We start from the raw sequence: 19,074 nt of genomic DNA, 5'->3' as shown, positions 1-19,074 counted from the left end.
TTGACGTCCATACCTCCTGTGCTTCCCACTCGTATGGAATGTTTGCATCTGTGTTCCCCCTACAACCTGATGTATGTTGTTAGTCAGTCCACCCTTATGTATCCCTCCCTATTGTACCCTTCCTTCATGAATCGTACGCTATGATCGGTTGTCTCATGGAACGTGCGTGGATGAATCAAAGTGGTACGCTAAAAATTGCTCATAAGACTCGAGTCAGATCTCCAGTTAGAAACTATGTGGATATCATAGATTGCACCATTGAGTGCATCTTAATTATTATTGGATCGACAATGACAGTTTGATCTTAATGTCACACATAATGGTTGTTTTAATATTTATTTGTTTGTGCACAAAAAATCGTCATGTGTTTAAACCGATCTATTCGTCGTTTTAGTCTCTACTATATGAAGCACAAGCACAAGGTTTCACATCTTTCATAGATGTCGTGCTCTCCCATGTTTAAATGTAAAAAAGACAAAGTTTTATGAACATAGATTCGAACATGATTGTTGGATCCGAACTCACGTTCACATCTATATAACTAATAAAACATACATATTTTTATATTTTGTATTATATATTTATAAATAAAAACCGTAGAGCTATAATGTGCGGCGATGTTTTATTACACAGTTTTCCTATCGAGCCTCCGTTCGAGAAACTCTAGATGGTGTTATTTTATCAGTTTTTTCATATCGAAGGTTATTTTTTGATTCCTTGTGGATTTGCGTGGAGTTCATAATCAAGTTCCTAGACACTAGACAGGCTCACGCATGAATTTTTTAATCTTTTGTAATAGAATGCCTTTTGAGTGAATCCTCAATACCCCCAGGCAGAAGCGAACACAACAGCCCCTTCCGCGCCGAAACCTCGTCGCGTCGCGCGGAAGAGAGGAGAGGGACGGGGGCCGCGGCCCGCGGGGGCGAGAAGAGAACACCACTACGGATTGCCTCGTCATCCACCACCGCTCCACCGCTAAACCCTCGAGTGCTCTTCCGCGCGGCGGGGCGCCGAGCGTGAAAGCCACCTGCTCTCGTCCAGTCGCACTCGCGCCGCGAGGGGAAACCCTAGGAGCGGCAGATCTAGAGCGGGCGCTCTCGATCCGGCCGCGTAGACGCCCGTTTTGGCCGGGGAAATGGCGGAGGATCCTGCCGCCGAACAGGAGACGCGGCAGCTAGAGGACCGGCTCAGGGAGGTCGGGGAACGGCTGCAGGCGCCTCCCGACGACGCGGAGGACCTGCTCAACCTCCTCATCGTGAGCCTGCTTCTCATTCAGCCCTTGTTCTCCTCTCGTTGATTGTTATGCATGTGTTAGGACTGCGCTTCTATGATGTGTCGTGTTTGCGGTTGATGGTGCTGTTTGGTTCGATAGGAAACTGGTGGTGTTGGCCTCTTCGTATCTTATTGATTTGATTGAGGTTTTTGACGAATACAGGGTTGCAGCTTAGCATTACTCTATTTTATTCACCACTGCTCCATATTTCATTTTTTAGCTGTATGAAGTCATCAAGTTGATGGTTTGTTCATGCAGGAAGTTGAGGAGTGTTTACTAAAAGTTGAGCAGTCACCTCCTGAAAGCACATCGAATGCTCTTCAACTAGCAACTGCAGCTCTTGTCAAGAAAGAGCTGCTGGCCCATGCTGATTCAAATATTAGACTTGCCGTGGCATCATGCATATCTGAGATCACACGGATCACAGCGCCAGATGCTCCATATGATGACGATGCAATGAAGGTATAGTCTGCCCTGAATAAAAAGATTTCTACTGTTCTGTACTTACACGTGTTTTTACTTGGTTTTAGGATGTATTCTCTTTAATTGTGGAGGCCTTCAAGCATCTGGATGACATAGAGAGCCCCTTCTTTGGAAGGAGAACTTCAATTCTTGATACAGTCGCAAAAGTTCGGTCCTGTGTGGTGATGCTAGATCTTGAATGTGACGATTTGATAAATGATATGTTCCATCACTTCTTGAGGACTGTTAAGTAAGAACTATCTTAAATATTCTTACCTTCATCTATTTCTCTTCTTTCTGGATTTCTTGATGCACTAAAACTGTTTTTGCTAAGATATATCCTGGATACATTCTCAAGTTCATTTAAATTTGTCTAGCATAGTTTATATGTCTAAGATTTATTAAGTAACATGAGCATTCGATGGCTACATTTTTTTTCCTTGGATCTGTTAAATGAAATCACATAATCTACTTTTGGTCTTATTTGTTTTCTATTAGATACTAAAACTATACATGTGTAATTTTGCCAGTCTTACTTAACTGCTAATGTTGAAATTTCAATTCTAAACTCGTCATTGCTCCGCAAGACGCCCAGTATTTTATTGAATAATGATAAATGAATCTTTTTTATTTTGTTCTTAATCTTTGGTTTACTATGTCCTGCTGCTAAATTTGTTAAATAGGCCAGATCTCTTGGTTTCAGAAGTATGTTGTATTTAATATTATTTCTACAAGTTTTGAACTTTACTGTGTCTTATTTCAGTTCTGGGCATTCAGAAGCCGTCATATGCTGCATGGAAACAATAATGAGATTGGTAATTGAGGAGAGTGAGGATGTCCAACCACAGATTGCTTCATGTCTACTCCAAAATGTTAGAAAAGAAGAAAAGGTATCATCCTTAATTTTTCTCACATCAGCAACATAGATTTACATACATAAGGCTGACATGATCTAATAATTTTGATTTTATTTCCAGGAATCTTCTTCAGCTTCCTTTGAGCTTGCTGAAAAAGTGATAGGCACATGCCGTGAGAAACTTAAGCCAGTCTTTCTGCAATCACTAAAAGGCACTTCCTTGAGCGAATACAGCCAAATCGTCGCATCGGTTTGTGAAGATGTTTCAGATGACAGGGAAGATAACAATGCTGATCCTTCTGGGAAGGACACGGTTAGTTAAATTACTAACTTCTATGATTAATGTTGAAAGTTGTTTGCTTGATAACTGCCATGCCATTCTAAGAGGTGCTAGAATGGGCAATCTTGTTTTCTCTGTCCTTGTTTTGTTTCAGATATGAATGTAATGCATGATCGTTCACTTCACTAGGTAGAATTGGATGGTTTGGGAGGTGAAACCATGATTTAGATTTTAGCATGTAGAGTGAAACTAACTACGTTTAAACTTTATAAGAAAGTGCTTTTTATTGATTTGTGTCTTACTTTGATGTCTTAATGTTCAGGTGGATGATGGCAAGCTCTCTGAAAGGACTATTTCTGATGAATTGCCTCAGGTATAATCTGCATCTTCTGTATTTATGTAAATGGCTGATCTAACAGGGCAGACCTAGTGCTGGAGGCTCCCACATGAGTGGGGTCCAGGGAAGGGATAACCTGAGGCAATCCTCCTGGCAAATGCAGAGAGTCTGATTCGAACCTATGACCTGGTGACTCAGTGTGACAGCTCTCACCACAGCACCAGGTTTGCCCTTCTAAATGGCTGATCTAACAACATGTATATTTTTTGGCAGGAATCTTCAAAGGCAGAGCAAGATGTTAGCCGTCCTGAACAAGACGGTACTTGTATGAATGGTAATACAGGTACTGCTATTAGCAGTGGTGCTACCCTACCAGATACTAGCGAATCTGATCAAGGACCACCAAAAGAGAAGACTGAACAACCTTGCTATGCTGATGACATAACAGATACTGATCAGTTGAAATCTGACCACAATGAAGGTGCGGAGTTCGATACTGCAAAGCCCGAAAAGAAAGCTGCCGTTGATTCAGACAAAAGTGCTAAGCTTAAACTGTCCGATAAATGTGAAGCACCTGTGCATTCTGATGCTGACACTAAAAAGGAAGCATCTGCAGAGGGTACCGATGGAGCCGCTGATGATACATCAACGGCTGCTGATTGTACACCTAAACCAAAGCGAGGCCGTCCTCCTGGCCCAAAGTCATCGCAGAAGAAGGCTGCTGGAAAGGATCAATCTTCAGGTTCAGATTTGAAAAAGGTCAATGAGGCAGGTGATTCAGCCGGAAAGTTGGCGAAACGATCAGCGAAGGATGAGAAGTCCACAAAGAAGGCTGGTGAAGGAGAATCATCTAAGAAGACCCAAAAGTACAATTCAAAGCAACAGAAGGATGAAAACCTATCTGAGGATCCTGCCAAGGATCTGAGTTTAAAGGTTTTCTTTTTCTCTTAACACTGAGAGGTTTTGTGTTGGGTTATCAATATTATCTGCTTTTTACATTTAGTCCTCCCTCTATTGTGTACAACATGGTCTGATATCTGCTAGGTTGTACTATTATGGATCCCTCTTATAGTTTTTGAATTTCTATTTATTTGTTTGATAACATGTTTTTGTAAGTTTAATTTTCACTGTTGTTAGGTAACAACTCTTCTCTACTTTTTAGTATAAAAATACATGTATTTAGAATATTCTATTTTTGTAACTTTGTTATTCCTTGACTTTTAGTTGCTGGTTAGAGTATACCTTTGTTGGAATTGAAACCTAGAGATCTAATTGCACGAAGCCACAAACATTCAACACTTCATTTGATATGCCATCATGTTTTTTCCTTGCCTTTTATTGTGTTGCACCTTTAATAGTGAATAGTGTACTCTACTGACTCTTTTACCACAATGAAGGAAATGATAACACCAAAATCTTCGACTAAGGTCCCAGGTAGAACCAAAGGGCAAAGCACAGAGAATAGCACACCTAAAATGAAGCAAGAACAAGAAACTGAAGAGGTATATGGTGTATAGTTGAGCTTGAAATGTTTGATCGATTGGTCTTTTGCTTATTCCAGAATTTTCTTCATGTTGATACCTAACAAGTTCTTAATGGTTTTATATATCTGTCTTATTATTTCAATATTCCAACCTAAATCTGATTCTTGAGTTCCTTTTTACAGCCTCCTCGTTCAAGGAAAAGCAAAGGACTTGATAAAAGTCTAGTTGGTGCAAGGATCAAAGTTTGGTGGCCAGATGATAAGATGTAAGTAGAATGAACAGTTCAATATTCTGAATTTTGACGCTTGTTGAACTGGTTATTTTCTTCTCTGTTTTATATTATAACGTAGCCATTATTATTTGTAAACCAGTTTCTTTTTTACTTATTTATTATGTCTTGTTATTTTTTAGTAGTTCCAATCCTGACACTTCCTTTCTGATGGTTGCTCTTTTAGAAATGAATGTTACTATTTGGATTTAGCAAATCACACTGCGTTCGCTTAATGTTTTTTGTTCTTTTCCAGATTTTAACCCTTTTTATTATTTTGCAGGTTCTACAATGGTGTTGTGGAGTCATTTGATTCTGTTTCTAAGAGGCACAAGGTGTGTCTTTGTGCACTGCTAGATCCTGCTCTGGTTATTTAGCTTGCAGGAAAAAGTAGTGTTAATTAGTGGATCTTTATTTATTTTATGTTTCTTGTCATCATGTTTTCTTCCTTTTCGGGAGCCCAGGTCGCATATGATGATGGGGACGTAGAGGTACTACTGTTGAGGGATGAAAAGTGGGAATTCATCAGTGAGGTATGCACATTTTTACTCATGATAATTTTATAATTTCGTACTGATTCCTTAGTTTCTGATTAACTTTTACTCTGACAGGAGAAGGGAGCTTCTGTGGCATCTGAAACGTAAGCAAACTAATCTTTATGCTATTTTTTGCATTTTCAATGCCAAAGTTACAGCTATATCTCTGCCATAACTATTATTTGGATATTTGTTCATGCATCAGCTGGCAGTAGAACTAGTTCCATGTTTACTTGCCCTTACGCGAATAGGGTCACTGACTCTTTTAATGTTTTGCTGCTAATATTTTTGCTCACCTGCATGTGTGGGCGATCATAAACTAGATCTCCTGAATAGTTAGATGTCTGGGTTATGGTTAAGTAGTGTGATTCTCTGATTTCAGTGTGATTCTAATCAGGACCGAGCATTGGCTTTGGTTCTTAGTTTGCTATGTTCACTCCACAGTTGTTGGAGTTGCCAAGTATACTCGCATAATGTTAATCAAATTCCATCTTAGGGAGTGTTTGAATGCACTAGAGCTAATAGTTAGTTAGCTAAAAAATTGCTAGCTGAATTAGCTAGCTAACAAACAAGTAGCTAATTATGAGCTAATTTACTAAAAGTAGCTAATAGTTAGTTGAACTATTAGCTAGACTGTTTGGACGTCTTCAACTAATTTTAGCGGCTAACAATTAGCTTTAGTGCATTCAAACACCTCCTTAGTCTCGAAGTTGTTTTTTTTCTTCTGAAATAAGTATGAGGGAGATGTTTGTTGTAGACTAGTTTATGGAGACCAGCAAACTGCACAATCGCCTGCTGGCAATTGATAGTTGACTATTTATCTAAATTCCAAGCATGCCAATAATCTAATGCCTCTTGATAAGTGCTTCTGTTAAGTTCGTGTTATTATTTGTTCAACAGGCCAGGAGGCAGAAAAAGAAAAGCTGATGCAGTGAAGGAAGAAAATACAGAGACACCTAAAAGGTACTCCTTCTGTCCCAAATTAAAATTCGTTTTAGGCTTTTAATGGATTCATACAATAATTGATGTATATGTTTTGTATGTGTCTAGATTCGTCATCACCCATTTGAATATAGACATAAAAACTAAGAGCTAAAGTGAATACTAATTTGGGACGGAGGGAGTAAGTAATTGATACAAAGAAGTCGCTCATGCATGTATCTTTTCTGATACTGTTTTCTGCATGGCTGCAGTGATGCTGTTGATCATCCAAAGAAAAGAGGACGTCCAAAAGGTGTAAGATCCAGCAATGGCACACCTAGTAACTCAGCTACTCCGAGCACAAAGGGGAAAACTGCCGGCAAGAATACCAAAGAAACACCAAAAACTGGCCCCAATCTTATAAAGGAACTCGAGAAGAGCTCCAAGGACAAAGCTAGTGTATCAACTGAGACAAAGGATGAATTGCCTAAAGATGACAGGAGTGCAAGCAGACCTAAGGAGGCTATTAGCAAAGGCAAGGATTCAAAAGACGAAGGCAAGTCCACTGAAGGAAAAGCTAGGCCAGGTCGGAAACTAAAAAATGCTGGTACTCCTGCGGGTGACGCTGACAAAGAGAAGGGGAAGGAGAAAGAAGTTAAGGCAGCTGAAATAGAGCAGGAGGCACCAGGAAACGCTTCTACAGGAAAGAAGCGCAGAAGGAAGGCTTGAAGCTAACACTGATGGAACTTCTTTTGTAAATGGATGTGCACCTTGTATTATTGAGTGTTAACTCGAAATTTCGTCAGTTTGGTCTCTGATAGTTAGGTGTGGAAGCAACATTTGCTATAGCTGTAATGCTAGGATTAACATGTGTTCATTGTGGTCAGATGCATGGTGCATTGGTGTTGAGCTTTGAGCGGAATCAACCCAATGCTCGCTGTGAGGCCCATGGCATCGTGTTGTCTGGTGGTGTTGTAGCTTATTGATGTTCTATTTATTATAAGCAATTTAAGCAGTGGATTTTGTAGCAAATGCACCTTTTCGGCTAGGATGTTGGCCTGGTTTTTAAGTTGGGCACGGATCTCATAGGCCCTTCGATAAGGAAGCAGCAAGGGCCTCAATCTGATTTTTTGTTTAGAGCTTGTATTTGGCACGGCTTTAGAAAAGGCAGCCGTATCAAAACTTCACTTGAGAAAAGGCTAATTTCTGCTGAATAAAAGTGAAGTCGGAGCCTTCCACTAAAGTATTTTTCTGGTGAATAATTGATAAATCGGAGTCTTTTTGAAAATAGAAGAGTCTTAACGAACAAACTCTTAATATGACAATTAAAATATATGATAGTAACAAGAGTTTCTTCGGTTCTCAAGAAATTTTGGATGTTTCTCCCATGGGGCACCAAGGTCCAATGTTCACATTGCAAATGACTGCAACCTCAAGTTTTATCAGAAAGGAAGTCGTATACGTGTAAGACCGTCTCCAGGCAGGTTCCGCGGCAGGCAGGAAGATGCTCAATCTAGTTGCTTGTGTGCTGGTCGGTGATCGTAGTTTGTCGCTGCAGCCTGCAGACGCCTCTGAAATGAAATCGAGCATGATGTTTTTCTACTAAATTATATAAATTGAATTATAATGGAAGAGTGAGAGTAGGGGTAATGGATCATGATCTAAATTCTTCTTCACAAAATGCTGCTAGGACTCTAAATAAATTTTAGTTCAAAAATAAATATAAATAGGGTCCGATCCTAATCCGATCTGATTCTTAAATCTTGTAGTGTAAAATTTAGAGCTCATTGTCACCCTCTAAGTGGAAGACCATAAATAAAGTATTAACTTATTTTATCTTATTTATTAGTTTAAAAGTGATATTTTACTCTTCTACTATTTTACCATATTTCAGCTTATACAATCTAGGAGGGAATAACTGAGAATAAGACCGAAGAACCTTTGAAGGCACGGTGTAGAAACCCTAGATATTTTTTTTCTCAAATACGCAGGAGAGCTGCATATCATTAAATTAAAGTACAGGGAAAAAGGACCTGCGGCCCGGGACAAACAGAACACACACAACACAAACACAGACTCACCCTTACAAAACACACACCGCACAGACACATACGACACACCATCACCCAGTCTTTTAATAGGCTATAAGCTTTCCTTTCTCTATCAAAGGTAAAAAAGAGAGCGCATGTTCTTGGCTACAGCAGAAAACCACAATCTCATCTCGTCTTTAAATCCGTCCTCTAAGGTAGTAAGGTAGGGTCGAGCTCCTTCAAAAACACACCTGTTTCGCTGCTTCCAAATACTCCAAGCCCCAAGGATTACCATACTATTAAATCCCTTTCTTTTGCTCTTGGAAATCTTGGTTGAAACCTTTCTCCACCATTCAGCAAAAATTGAATCTCTTATCTTAGGACCCACAGAAGGGAGACCAATTGGAGTTAAAATATTATGCCAAAACTGTCTTGTGAATACTCAATTAGATAGAATATGCTGCACAGTTTCGTCTTCTTGGTCACATAGAACACAATTTTCAGGATGATCAAGCCCCCTTTTTTTAAGTCTGTCTGCTGTCCAACATTTGTTATTTATGGCCAGCCAAACAAAAGTCTTACACTTAGGAGCTGCCCAGCTCTTCCAAATTCTTTTCCAGGGCTCAAAGGATTCTGCTCCAATGAAAAAAACTCTATAGGCAGGTTTGGAGGTGTACAGACCATCGTTGCTAAATATCCACACATGCTGATCATTTGAATTTGGAAGCTGAAAAGATTCAATTACCTCACATAATTGTAGATATTGCTCAATATCAGCCAGATAGAGATTCCTCTGGATATCTTGAACCCAGAAATGAGAGGTAAGGGCCTGCTGCACAGTCCTTCTTTAATCTTCATCGGAACTGCAGCAGCAATAAGGGGAGCTATATCCACAATAGAATACCCATGAATCCACTTATCTTTCCAAAAGGAAGTTGAAATACCATTACCAATGGTGGTAGTCACTGCTACCTGAAATAAAGCTCGGACCTGAGAAGATATTTTAAGATTCAGGCCACTCCAAGGCTTCAAAGGAGCAGTTTTTTTGTAGCCAAAGCCATCACAATTGTAGGGTCCAGTTCATCTTTTGGAGATTAGGAATTACAAGCCCCCCCTAAATCAAGAGGCCGAGAGATTTTATCCCAAGCTACAAGGCAATTACCTCCTCTAGCCTCCTTTCTTCCTTTCCACAAGAAATTCCGTTGAATTTTATCAATGACTTTGATAACCCATTTAGGAGCATTAAGAGCAATAAATAAGTAAACTGGGATGGCAGAGAGAACAGATTTGATAAGAGTGATTCTTCCCGCAAGATTTAAAAGCTTAGCCTTCCATCCTGGAAGCTTGGCATCAATTTTTTCTATCCAGTGAGCAAGATCCCCATCACTAAGTTTTTTGCTACTTAGAGGGAGACCAGATAGGTTGTGGAAATTTTTTTGAGGCACACCCCAAGGTCTGAACAACGCAGTCCTCTCATTATTGCACTGAATTGGGTAGGAGAAACTTTTTTGCAAGTTAGTACGAAGACCTGAGGCAACACCAAAGCACCTCAAAATTTCTCTGACCACCACTAAGTCCCCAGAAACTGGTTTTACAAACACAACAACATCATCTGCAAATATTGAAACCCTTTGGCTAATGTTTCTACCAACGAGGGGGGGGGGGGGGTGTAATAATCCACACTCATCTGCCCTGATGAATAGGCTATTAAGAACATCCATGACTAGGATGAATAAAAGGGGAGATAGAGGATCACCTTGTCTCAACCCACACTTGAGATTTATAGGCTGTCCAGGCACTCCATTGACAAGAACTTGAGTGGAAGATGTCCATAGCAGGTTCAAAATCAGATTGCACCAAACCTGTCCAAAACCCAAGTGTCGAAGAATTTCCAGAAGAAATGCCCAATGCACTGAGTCAAATGCCTTTTTAATGTCCAGCTTCAAGAAAATTGCAGGGATTTTTTTCCCGATGCAACATCTTGGTAGTTTGACTGACCATAATAAAGTTATCATGAATACATCTACCCCGAATGAAGGCGCTTTGATTTGTGCTAACCATTTTATCCAGCTCAGGAGCTAACCTGTTAGCTAGAATTTTAGTGATAAGTTTCGCAAAACTGTGAACTAGACTGATTGGTCTAATATCACCCGAAAGAATAGCTTCAACATGCTTTGGAATGAGAGTAATATATTCTGAATTCAACAAATCAAGCCTTCCAGGGGATCCTTGTTGGAGAATTAAGACTGCAGCCAGTAGGTCCCATTTGATTATATCCCAACAACATTTATAAAAACGCCCTGTGTATCCACCAGGTCCAGGGACTTTATCATTAGGAAGACTTAAAACAGCAGAATTGATTTCCTCCAAAGAAATAGGATTATCAAAATGCGAGAGCTCCAAATTGCCTTTATGAAAATTAGCAAGGTTAAGACTAAAATTTCGCTCAGACTCTTTACCAACCAGATCCTTATAAAACTGAAACATAGCCTGCTGTTTAGCCTCTTGAGAAGTAACGAGGTTCTCGTCGACCATCAGTTTATGAATAAAGTTCTTCTTTTTCCTGAACCTGGCTTGCGCATGAAAGAAAGCTGTATTGGGGTTTTGATAAAGTTCACTCTAGACCTTAATCTAGCAATGGTTCTTTCGAAAGAAGAAAGATGAAGACATAATAATTTTAGTTTTTTCCACAACTACTCTTCAGCCAGCCACAAGGATCTGCTGTCTTGGGCAATTTCCAAAAGATGTAGGGTCATCTTGGCCAAAGCAAGTTGAGTAGAAACATTACCCCACAGATTTTTGGCTCCAGGACTGCAGGTCATTTGCAAGTCTCTTAAATTTAAGAGATAACCTAGATATGAATTAGCAAGTCCTAAATACGTGGAATATGGAATTAGCCTGCCGCTTTCCTCCGCCGTCGAATACGAAATAGCAAGTCCCTAAATACGGTTGGGTCTCGTCTCCTCAACCTCAACAGCAAGTGGAACGGGTTTGGTTCTGTCAGCCTGCGCCAGCTGCTCCTTTTCCCTTTCATTTTAAACCGAGTCATCAGGAACGGTCAGCAACACATCGATCAGGTCCTTCTCAAGAACGAGAAGAAGAAAAAGAAAACGTCCCTACTTGGTCAGCGCACGGAACGCCGCATGCATGGAAGCATCAGGACGGCGACCAGTTCAACGAGTCGAAAACACATCGAACGGCTAGCTCGAATTCTACGTCTGCATGAACCACGGTCAACCAGAGTACTGTACAAGACTAGGCAGTGGGATTAGGCGCTCGTCGAACCGATAAGATAAGAACGCGTGCGTTTCTTTCATCAAAGAAAGGAATGACGCGAAGACAACCCGAGGCGGCGCCACAGCCGCCGACCAACGATGAAGACCTGAGTGCGCTGCTCTGCCAGCTCGATCGCCGTCGCCGTTCTCCTGTCCTGCTGCTTTTCCTGCAGAGAATTTCTGCCTCCCTCTTGTCATCTGTTGGATCTCTCAGTCTCACTGGGATTCACGGACAGTACATTTGCGTGCCGTAGACGAGGATGAGCTGACGTCGCGTGGTGAATCAGTTCCTCTGCATCGCAGTATTGTGAGCTCAAATTCACAATCCCAGGCGGTACCCTGCCTACTAGGGGCCTGTTTGGTTCAGCTTTTTTCTGACCAGCTTTTCTAAAAATCTGGCTGTGAAGAGAATCTGGCTGTGGGGAGAATTTGAGTATTATTACGATTACGTGTGAAGGAAGATAAAGTTGTTCATAGGGCTCAGGATCTATAAAGTAACGGAATCCTACTATTACAATGACTCAATCGATTATGTGTTTATATTGATTTTGAATAGTTTTTGCCCTAACGAATTTTATAGAAGCTGACTGAAAAGTTGAGCGTTTGGCAGTCCGTAACAGCTTTTGGTGGCCAGAAGTTGCCAGAAGCCGAACTAGCCTATGATTGCGCTACGTGCCTACTAGGAATACAAGAACGGAAGAACCGGTGTCTTTTGCTTTTGCATTTCCACTCTTTAAGCCCAATCCAGCGTCCTAAAAAGGTGGCCGCTCGTTCTACCTGCCGCTGTTAAGTTGTCCTGGTCACTACTAGCTCTCAGATAGTGTACTGAACTGAATGGGGCTGCAGCTGCCGCTTTTAGAGCTAGTATACTATAGTCCCGGCGTCGTGCTGCTCGAGAGTGGTTCGGGATCTTCGCCGCGGACCGAGTACGAGCGGCAGCTTTTGGGGCGTGCAACGCGACACCTCCCAGCCCACTGTCCGGTGTCCGCCCCCCAACCCATCCACAGAACTTTCTGATCCACTACCATTACGCTCGCTTTCAGTTCCAGCCCCAAACCCGCGAGCACAGGCACCGAGATCGCGACATCAGGCGACCTGCTAGATTTGCGAGCCACGCACCCGCACTTCAGGAGAGCAACCTCCTCGTCCCACGCACCGAACCGGCCAACCCACTCCAGTGATCGCCGGCGCCCGCCCCACCACAGGGCGGAGGCGGAGTCCCCCAGCCACTCCGGATGTGTTTGGTTGCTTGGCCCAGCATGAGCCTGTCTCAGTGAGAGGCCCAGGCTCAATGGAGCCCGCATGTATAAAGCCCATCTAAAATGTTTGGTTGCCTGGTCAAAATGAACCAGGCCCATATGATACATTGTTTGGTTCGCATTTTTTTTAGCTTAGCCTAATTGGGTTGCCACCAGTTTTAATGTGTAAAATGCAGCTCCCGCCAAATTAAAAAAATTTAAGTGCTATTAAACAAATTACAGCAGATTTGAACTAAAAATATGATTTTGACCCATAAATGTAACTAATTGCAATCATCCAATCATTTGAATATCCAATCAGTTGATACTATAAACACATTGTTTGGTACTGATGACAGAAACTATAAACAGAAACTGTAAACATAAACAGAAACTGTTGGCAGACCAACAATTTGTGAATATCCAATCATTTGAATTACAATCATATGAACTATAGTAGCAACATAAACAATTTGTTGGCAGACCAACAAACATAAATAGAATCTGCCAGAAACAATTTGTAATTCCATATCCAGATCCAGTTTCTCATGCATATCTAGTTTGTGACAGAAACAAAATTGCCTTAGAAATCATGAGAGTATCTAGACCAACAAACATAAACAGAAACTCATGAGAGTAATTTGATACAGATGTGGCTCTCTAAAATATAAATAAGATATAAAAACGTGATTGACTCTCTAAAATATAAAAAGACTTTTGAAGATTGAAAATATATAGATAGTGGTATTTTATGGAAAAATGACTCTCCAAATGATAATTTAGATTGTGAAATTTTGAAACGACTCTTGGGACTACTTCGTATCAATCGTGTGCAATAACTGGTTTGACATCTACTTTACATGGGTGTATATATCTATATATGTAATCAATCAATCTATATATGTAATCAATCAAAGAAGAAATTAAAGAAGCATAAAAAAACTAATTAACAAACCAAAACCCAACCCGTCGCTGATCTCCACGCCCAGGTGGCCGCTCTCGATGGCGATCCTCTCGGCGCTGTCGGCGGGGAGGCACTTGTGCAGCGAGTCGAACACCACGGAGAAGTACCGGAGACTGGCCGTGAAAGGTGGAAGCAGCAGCCGCGCCAGCCGCGCCTTGGTTCGCCGCAGCTCGTCGTGGCTCGTGCCGGAGCCGGTGATTCGCAGGGAAACTGGCTCGTCGCCGTCGCCGTCGTGTTATGCGCTGCTCGTTCTCGCGCTCGTGCTCGCGGCGGCGGCCGACAGGGACTAGATCAAGGAGGGCCACTGGAAGTCGTACGACACGTCGAGGTCGACCACGTGGAGGTGCCGGCGATGGTGGCCGCCGCTCTGGAACGCCTCCGCGATGGCGACTGCGAGTGAACCGGAGAGGCGAGAGCCGCGGCGGCTGCGGCTGCGAGTGAACTCGAGAGGCAAGTGAACCCTAGCGCAGTGGGCGAGCACGGGCCAGGCTGATACGCGAAGAAAGTTAGCTACGTTTCAATTGGGTCTGGCCACGAAGTTAGATGTGGCTCGCCTCAGCCAGGCCTCCAAGCTGGGCCAGGATACCAAACATGACGTGATTGTTTCAAATGGGCCTGGTCGTGCGTTGGGCCAGGCAACCAAACATACCCTCCCTGTCCCACTCCCGTCTCGCGTCAACGCAACAACCGCCGGGGTGTGGACGTGTGCGCAGTGACGTCGTGCGCGAGACGACCAAATCCTCTAGGTTCTTGGACCTGGCCGACCTGCCGTTGCCCACTGCCGCGCCCGCGCCTCCTTTTCTCCGTCCCAGCCCAGCCGGCACGTCAGCTCCGCACGATGCTGCCGCGCCGTTATATACGCCAGCTCCGCGACCCGGGTCCTCCTGCCCGTCTCATCCCCCACGATTCAAAACGGCCGTGCGCACCAACTATAACCTGCGACAGCGGCTCCTTTTGCGATCCATCGGCCATGTGCACTCCCGCGGCGTGCCGCGGGCGCGTGCGCATCAACGTCGGCGGGCGGGTGTTCGAGACGACGGCCGCCACGCTCTCCAGCGCGGGGCGGGACACCATGCTCGGCGCCATGGTGGACGCCTCCTGGAACGCGTGCCCCGACGGCGCGGCCGAGTACTTCATCGACCGCGACCCGGCGTGCTTCGCGGTGCTGCTGGACCTCCTCCGCACGGGGGCGCTCCACGTGCCGCCGGGCGTCCCCGAGGCGACGCTCTACCGCGAGGCGCTCTACTACGGCCTCCTGGACCGCGTCCGCGCCGCGCGCCTCGGGGAGCTGGACGGCGACCGCGTCCGCCTGGCGGCGTCCGTGCCCGGGCGCGCGCCGGGGGACGGCACGGCCGTCCGCGCCGCGCCCGACGGCGGCTGCTGCGTCGCGCACGGCGGCGCCGTGCGCGTCTACAACTGGATGCTCGAGGAGCGCCGCCCCGTGTGCCTCGCCCACGCGCCGGTCAACGACGCGGCGTACCTGGACGCCGCCACGCTCCTGGTCGCCGCGCGGGAGCGGCCCGGCCGCCGCGACGGCCACGACGGCGGCGTGGCCGCCTTCTCCGCGCTCACGGGCGGCCTGCGCCACCGCTTCCGCGTCGCGCACGCCCGCCAGCCTCGGTCGTTCACCGCCGGCGCCCTGGCCTTCGACGGGGGAGGAGGGTCAGGGTGCGCCGTCTTCGCGAGCTGCAAGGGCCGGCTCAACGAGTACGGCGTCGGCGTCTGGGACCGCAACACGGGCGAGCAGGCCGACTTCTTCTACGAGCCGCCCGGCTGCGCGCTAGGCGACGCCGACAGGCTCCAGTGGCTGGACGGCACCGGCGCGCTCATGGTGGCCACGATGTTCCCGCGGGCCGACTCCTCCTCCATCAGCCTGCTCGACTTCAGGGACAGGAGCGTCGTCTGGTCGTGGTCCGACGTCGGCACGCCGGCGTCGCTCGAGGACAAGCACGCGGTACACGCCGTCGCGATGGAGGACGGGAGGTCGGTGTGCGTGATCAACCAGTACGACGACCTCGGCTTCCTCGACCTCCGGAGCAGCGCCGGCGGCGTGCGGTGGCGATCGCGGAGCAAGCTGGCGGCGGGCGGGAAGGCGAAAGCGCTCGGCGAGGAGGTCTGTTACCCGAAGCTCGCCACGTACGGCGGCCAGCTGTTCGCGTCGACGGGCGACGCCATCTCGGTGTTCAGCGGCCCCGACCACGTGCTCACGTCGACGCTGCGCCGCAGCGAAGGCGGCGCCATCTGCGACTTCTCCATCGGCGGCGATCGCATCTTCGCTCTGCACAGCGACGAGAATGTCTTCGACGTATGGGAGACGCCGCCGCCGGCGATCATCTGACCGTGTCACGGCAGGATTAGCCGTGTTTCTCTTGCTCGTTGGTGGTAGTAGTAATTGGTAAAAGGAATTACTGACACAGGTTTCGACAGAAAACACACAACACACACATAGTACTGTAACTTGCTCATCGTTGTGATGACACTGGTTCTTTTGCTTGTGGAAAGGAATATGGATATCAGTGGAGCACACACAGTATTGTCATTATCGACAAACGCCTTTCTTTTGCTTTTCTGTTCCTTGTGATGCTAATTATCACCCAGCAAAAAAAAAGACTTTTGCTGGGGACCCTGAAGACATCAGCAGGCAATCATGGGGCTACGTTGCGTCGAGATCATTGCGTACCCGATGTCCTGTGTACTGACCAGGAGGTCCCATGGGGCCTTGATCACATGACATTATTTATTTATTACCATGATGAACTTCACTAAACATGCATGTCTCCAAAAATTGGCTCCCCTGATTGTCGTTGTCCACCTCCGCAAGGAAGGGAACAAAAAGGAGAGAGAGAGAGAGCAGAAGCGGATCATGTTCAGATCTCTGTCTCCTGACGATCTTGTTCAGTAGCGTATTTATCCACTCGTCGGCCTGACGATCTCATCTCACCCCCTTCTGTACTTTGCCAAGCTCTCCGCTAAAGAAGACAGTGCATATTTAGCTCCGGTGTCTATGCTTTTGATGCAGCCTTTAACTGCTTTCGAAAAGCACTAGCACCCTTAACCGTTAACAAACGAAGTGAGGTCAGGGGTCGAGGAGAGCAGGCCGGCGGCGGGTGAGCATCTTTCGTCGTACCTACTGGAGGACGAGACCCTGACATACCCGATCGGCGTCTTGTATTGTACGTAAATGCGTCTGCGTACTGCGTGTCGTGGGTCTCGCGGTCGCAGGCACGAAACGGAAACGGTGGCGTGGGAGATGTTTGCACATATAAATCGGTCGTCGTGCACTCGTGCGCGGACGGGATGGGCCTCCCTAGAGACTCGGCGCCGGTGTCTGAATGGCAGTTGCTGCCTGCCAGGACGGGGGAGGGAGCCTTGCAAGCAATCGCTTCGTTTGCTCGGCGCTCGTGGAAGTGGTTCGGAATTCAGCACCGGAAGCAACTGCTGCTGTCAGGTGTTCGTCGTTGCTCCGACAGAGAAGAGTATGGTATCATATACTCCTACGTACTTACGTTTCTAGTCCGGCAGAGTCCAGGCATCATCGGATCTGAACGGTTGGTCAGGGAGGGAGTAAAATGAAATCCACCCGAACAGAAAGTGTGCAGACTACCACGTCCACTACGTGCACGCCTTGCCATCGTACGCGCACCGGCGTCAGTGACACTACTGCCTCCTCCACGGTGTCCACGTTGCCCTTCACCGATGGGGCACACCTTAACTTCAGGTTAGTTTGAAAGACAAAAAAAAAAACCCGGAGAGAATTGAAAAAACCTAAAATCTTTAAGGGCTAATTTGTGAACACCATTTTTCAAGGGATTTCTATTTTTCAAGGAAAATGAACTAATTTCCATTGGATAAATGAAAATTCCTTGAAAAAAAGGATTCTCAAACTAGCTCTAAATAAGAAGGCCATTTTAGTCCTTAAGAAAGAAACAGCGTAGTTAATGTCTGTCGGCCCATGGTAGTGCGTAAAATTCCAGGCACCGATGTGAATCGAGTATTTGGTTCAACGGGAAGCCGAAGACGTAGCAGGGATGTTCGGGCGAAAAGGCCTGATGATCGCCATTCGCCTGAGTGGGCGATCCCGTTCCTCGGGTCAGTGGGGAGCGGGCTGTCCCGCCGCCCGCACCGGCATGTGCGGGCCTCGACGAGCGCGGCGCGGCGCGGCGACTGCGGAAAGCGGCTACAACCATGGGCTTCATTGAGAACAGCGACACTTTAATGTTACGATTCTAGGCTGGGCTATAGAGCCGCATCGTATCGTACTTATGGGCCAGCATTCCGGCCCATGGTTTTTCTCCTTTTGATCCAGGGCACGATCGGGTGGCCCATACACGATTACGTGATGGAGTACACAGGTATCATCTGACGTCTGTATTGACTTTGGGGGTGGGGGGTTGGGGGGGGGGGGGGGGGGGGGGGGGGGGGGCAAAAGATGCCATTTGAGGCGCTGCTGTTATATTGACTCTACTATACGAGGAAAGTCTTCATCCCCAGTTCCCCGACCCGCTACCCAACCACCCACCCACCCACCAGAAACAAAACCAAGGAGGGGAGGGGAGGCGATGGGGAAACATTTGGGTGGGTGGCGCGATAATAATGAGCGCACCAAACGCACACCAGGCTCCCTCCACTGAGGCAGCGATTTATGCTCGGCCCTACCCTCCACTGGCGCCGACAGAGACACCAGCGAAAGACGTCGGCTACAAGACGGGACCTGCATGCATGGCTTCACTTCACTCCACTTCACTTGAAGAGTCCGGCTTCTTCCCAAAGTAGATCGCAAAATTATTCACGTGCAGGATATGTGGCGTGAAAATAGCAGTAGCTAAAGCCAGTACAACAGTTGTGGTTTGACCTATGAGCTATTTGGCTGTTCAGCACAGTATATATATGAAATTTGCACCCAGTCAAGCTTTTGCTTTTTTCACCCCCCATCTCTCTGTCCCAAACTGTTCGTCAACAGTTAGTAGATTGCAACCAAACAAGGGCGGCCGGCACCCGTGCATGCGGTGTTAAAAACACACGCAGACACATGCATGCACGGATGATTATTGATGCGCAGGCATGGGCGCGCTGTTGGTTGCCTGTTGGCTAGCAGCCAGAGCCGCTGAATATATAATCTTTTCAGACACGCGATACGTGCGTTGTTGCCC

At 45.9% G+C, this 19,074-nt stretch overlaps 2 protein-coding genes across 2 annotated transcripts; both read left to right on the top strand.

Annotated features, from left to right (window-relative positions):
* The first annotated feature begins 876 nt into the window (after positions 1 to 876).
* LOC100383153 (uncharacterized) lies at positions 877 to 7,446 on the top strand. Its single transcript, NM_001175818.1, has 14 exons — positions 877 to 1,255; positions 1,532 to 1,735; positions 1,804 to 1,985; positions 2,499 to 2,625; positions 2,713 to 2,904; positions 3,194 to 3,244; positions 3,482 to 4,141; positions 4,606 to 4,710; positions 4,875 to 4,957; positions 5,244 to 5,295; positions 5,425 to 5,493; positions 5,572 to 5,600; positions 6,397 to 6,459; positions 6,690 to 7,446. Exons 1-14 carry the CDS (start codon positions 1,136 to 1,138, stop codon positions 7,144 to 7,146), a joined length of 2,394 nt encoding a protein of 797 aa, NP_001169289.1. The 5' UTR covers positions 877 to 1,135; the 3' UTR covers positions 7,147 to 7,446.
* Positions 7,447 to 14,568: 7,122 nt separating this feature from the next.
* LOC103627405 (BTB/POZ domain-containing protein At2g24240) lies at positions 14,569 to 16,485 on the top strand. Its single transcript, XM_008647697.3, has one exon. The coding sequence runs from the start codon at positions 14,763 to 14,765 to the stop codon at positions 16,260 to 16,262; it is 1,500 nt and encodes a 499-aa protein (XP_008645919.1). The 5' UTR covers positions 14,569 to 14,762; the 3' UTR covers positions 16,263 to 16,485.
* The last annotated feature ends 2,589 nt before the right edge of the window (positions 16,486 to 19,074 follow it).

This window comes from Zea mays, chromosome 5 (genome assembly GCF_902167145.1).
Source record: "Zea mays cultivar B73 chromosome 5, Zm-B73-REFERENCE-NAM-5.0, whole genome shotgun sequence".
NCBI classification, from domain to species: Eukaryota; Viridiplantae; Streptophyta; class Magnoliopsida; order Poales; family Poaceae; genus Zea; species Zea mays.
Note: the sequence above shows the minus strand (reverse complement) of the source record. Positions and strands in the feature narration are given on the sequence as shown.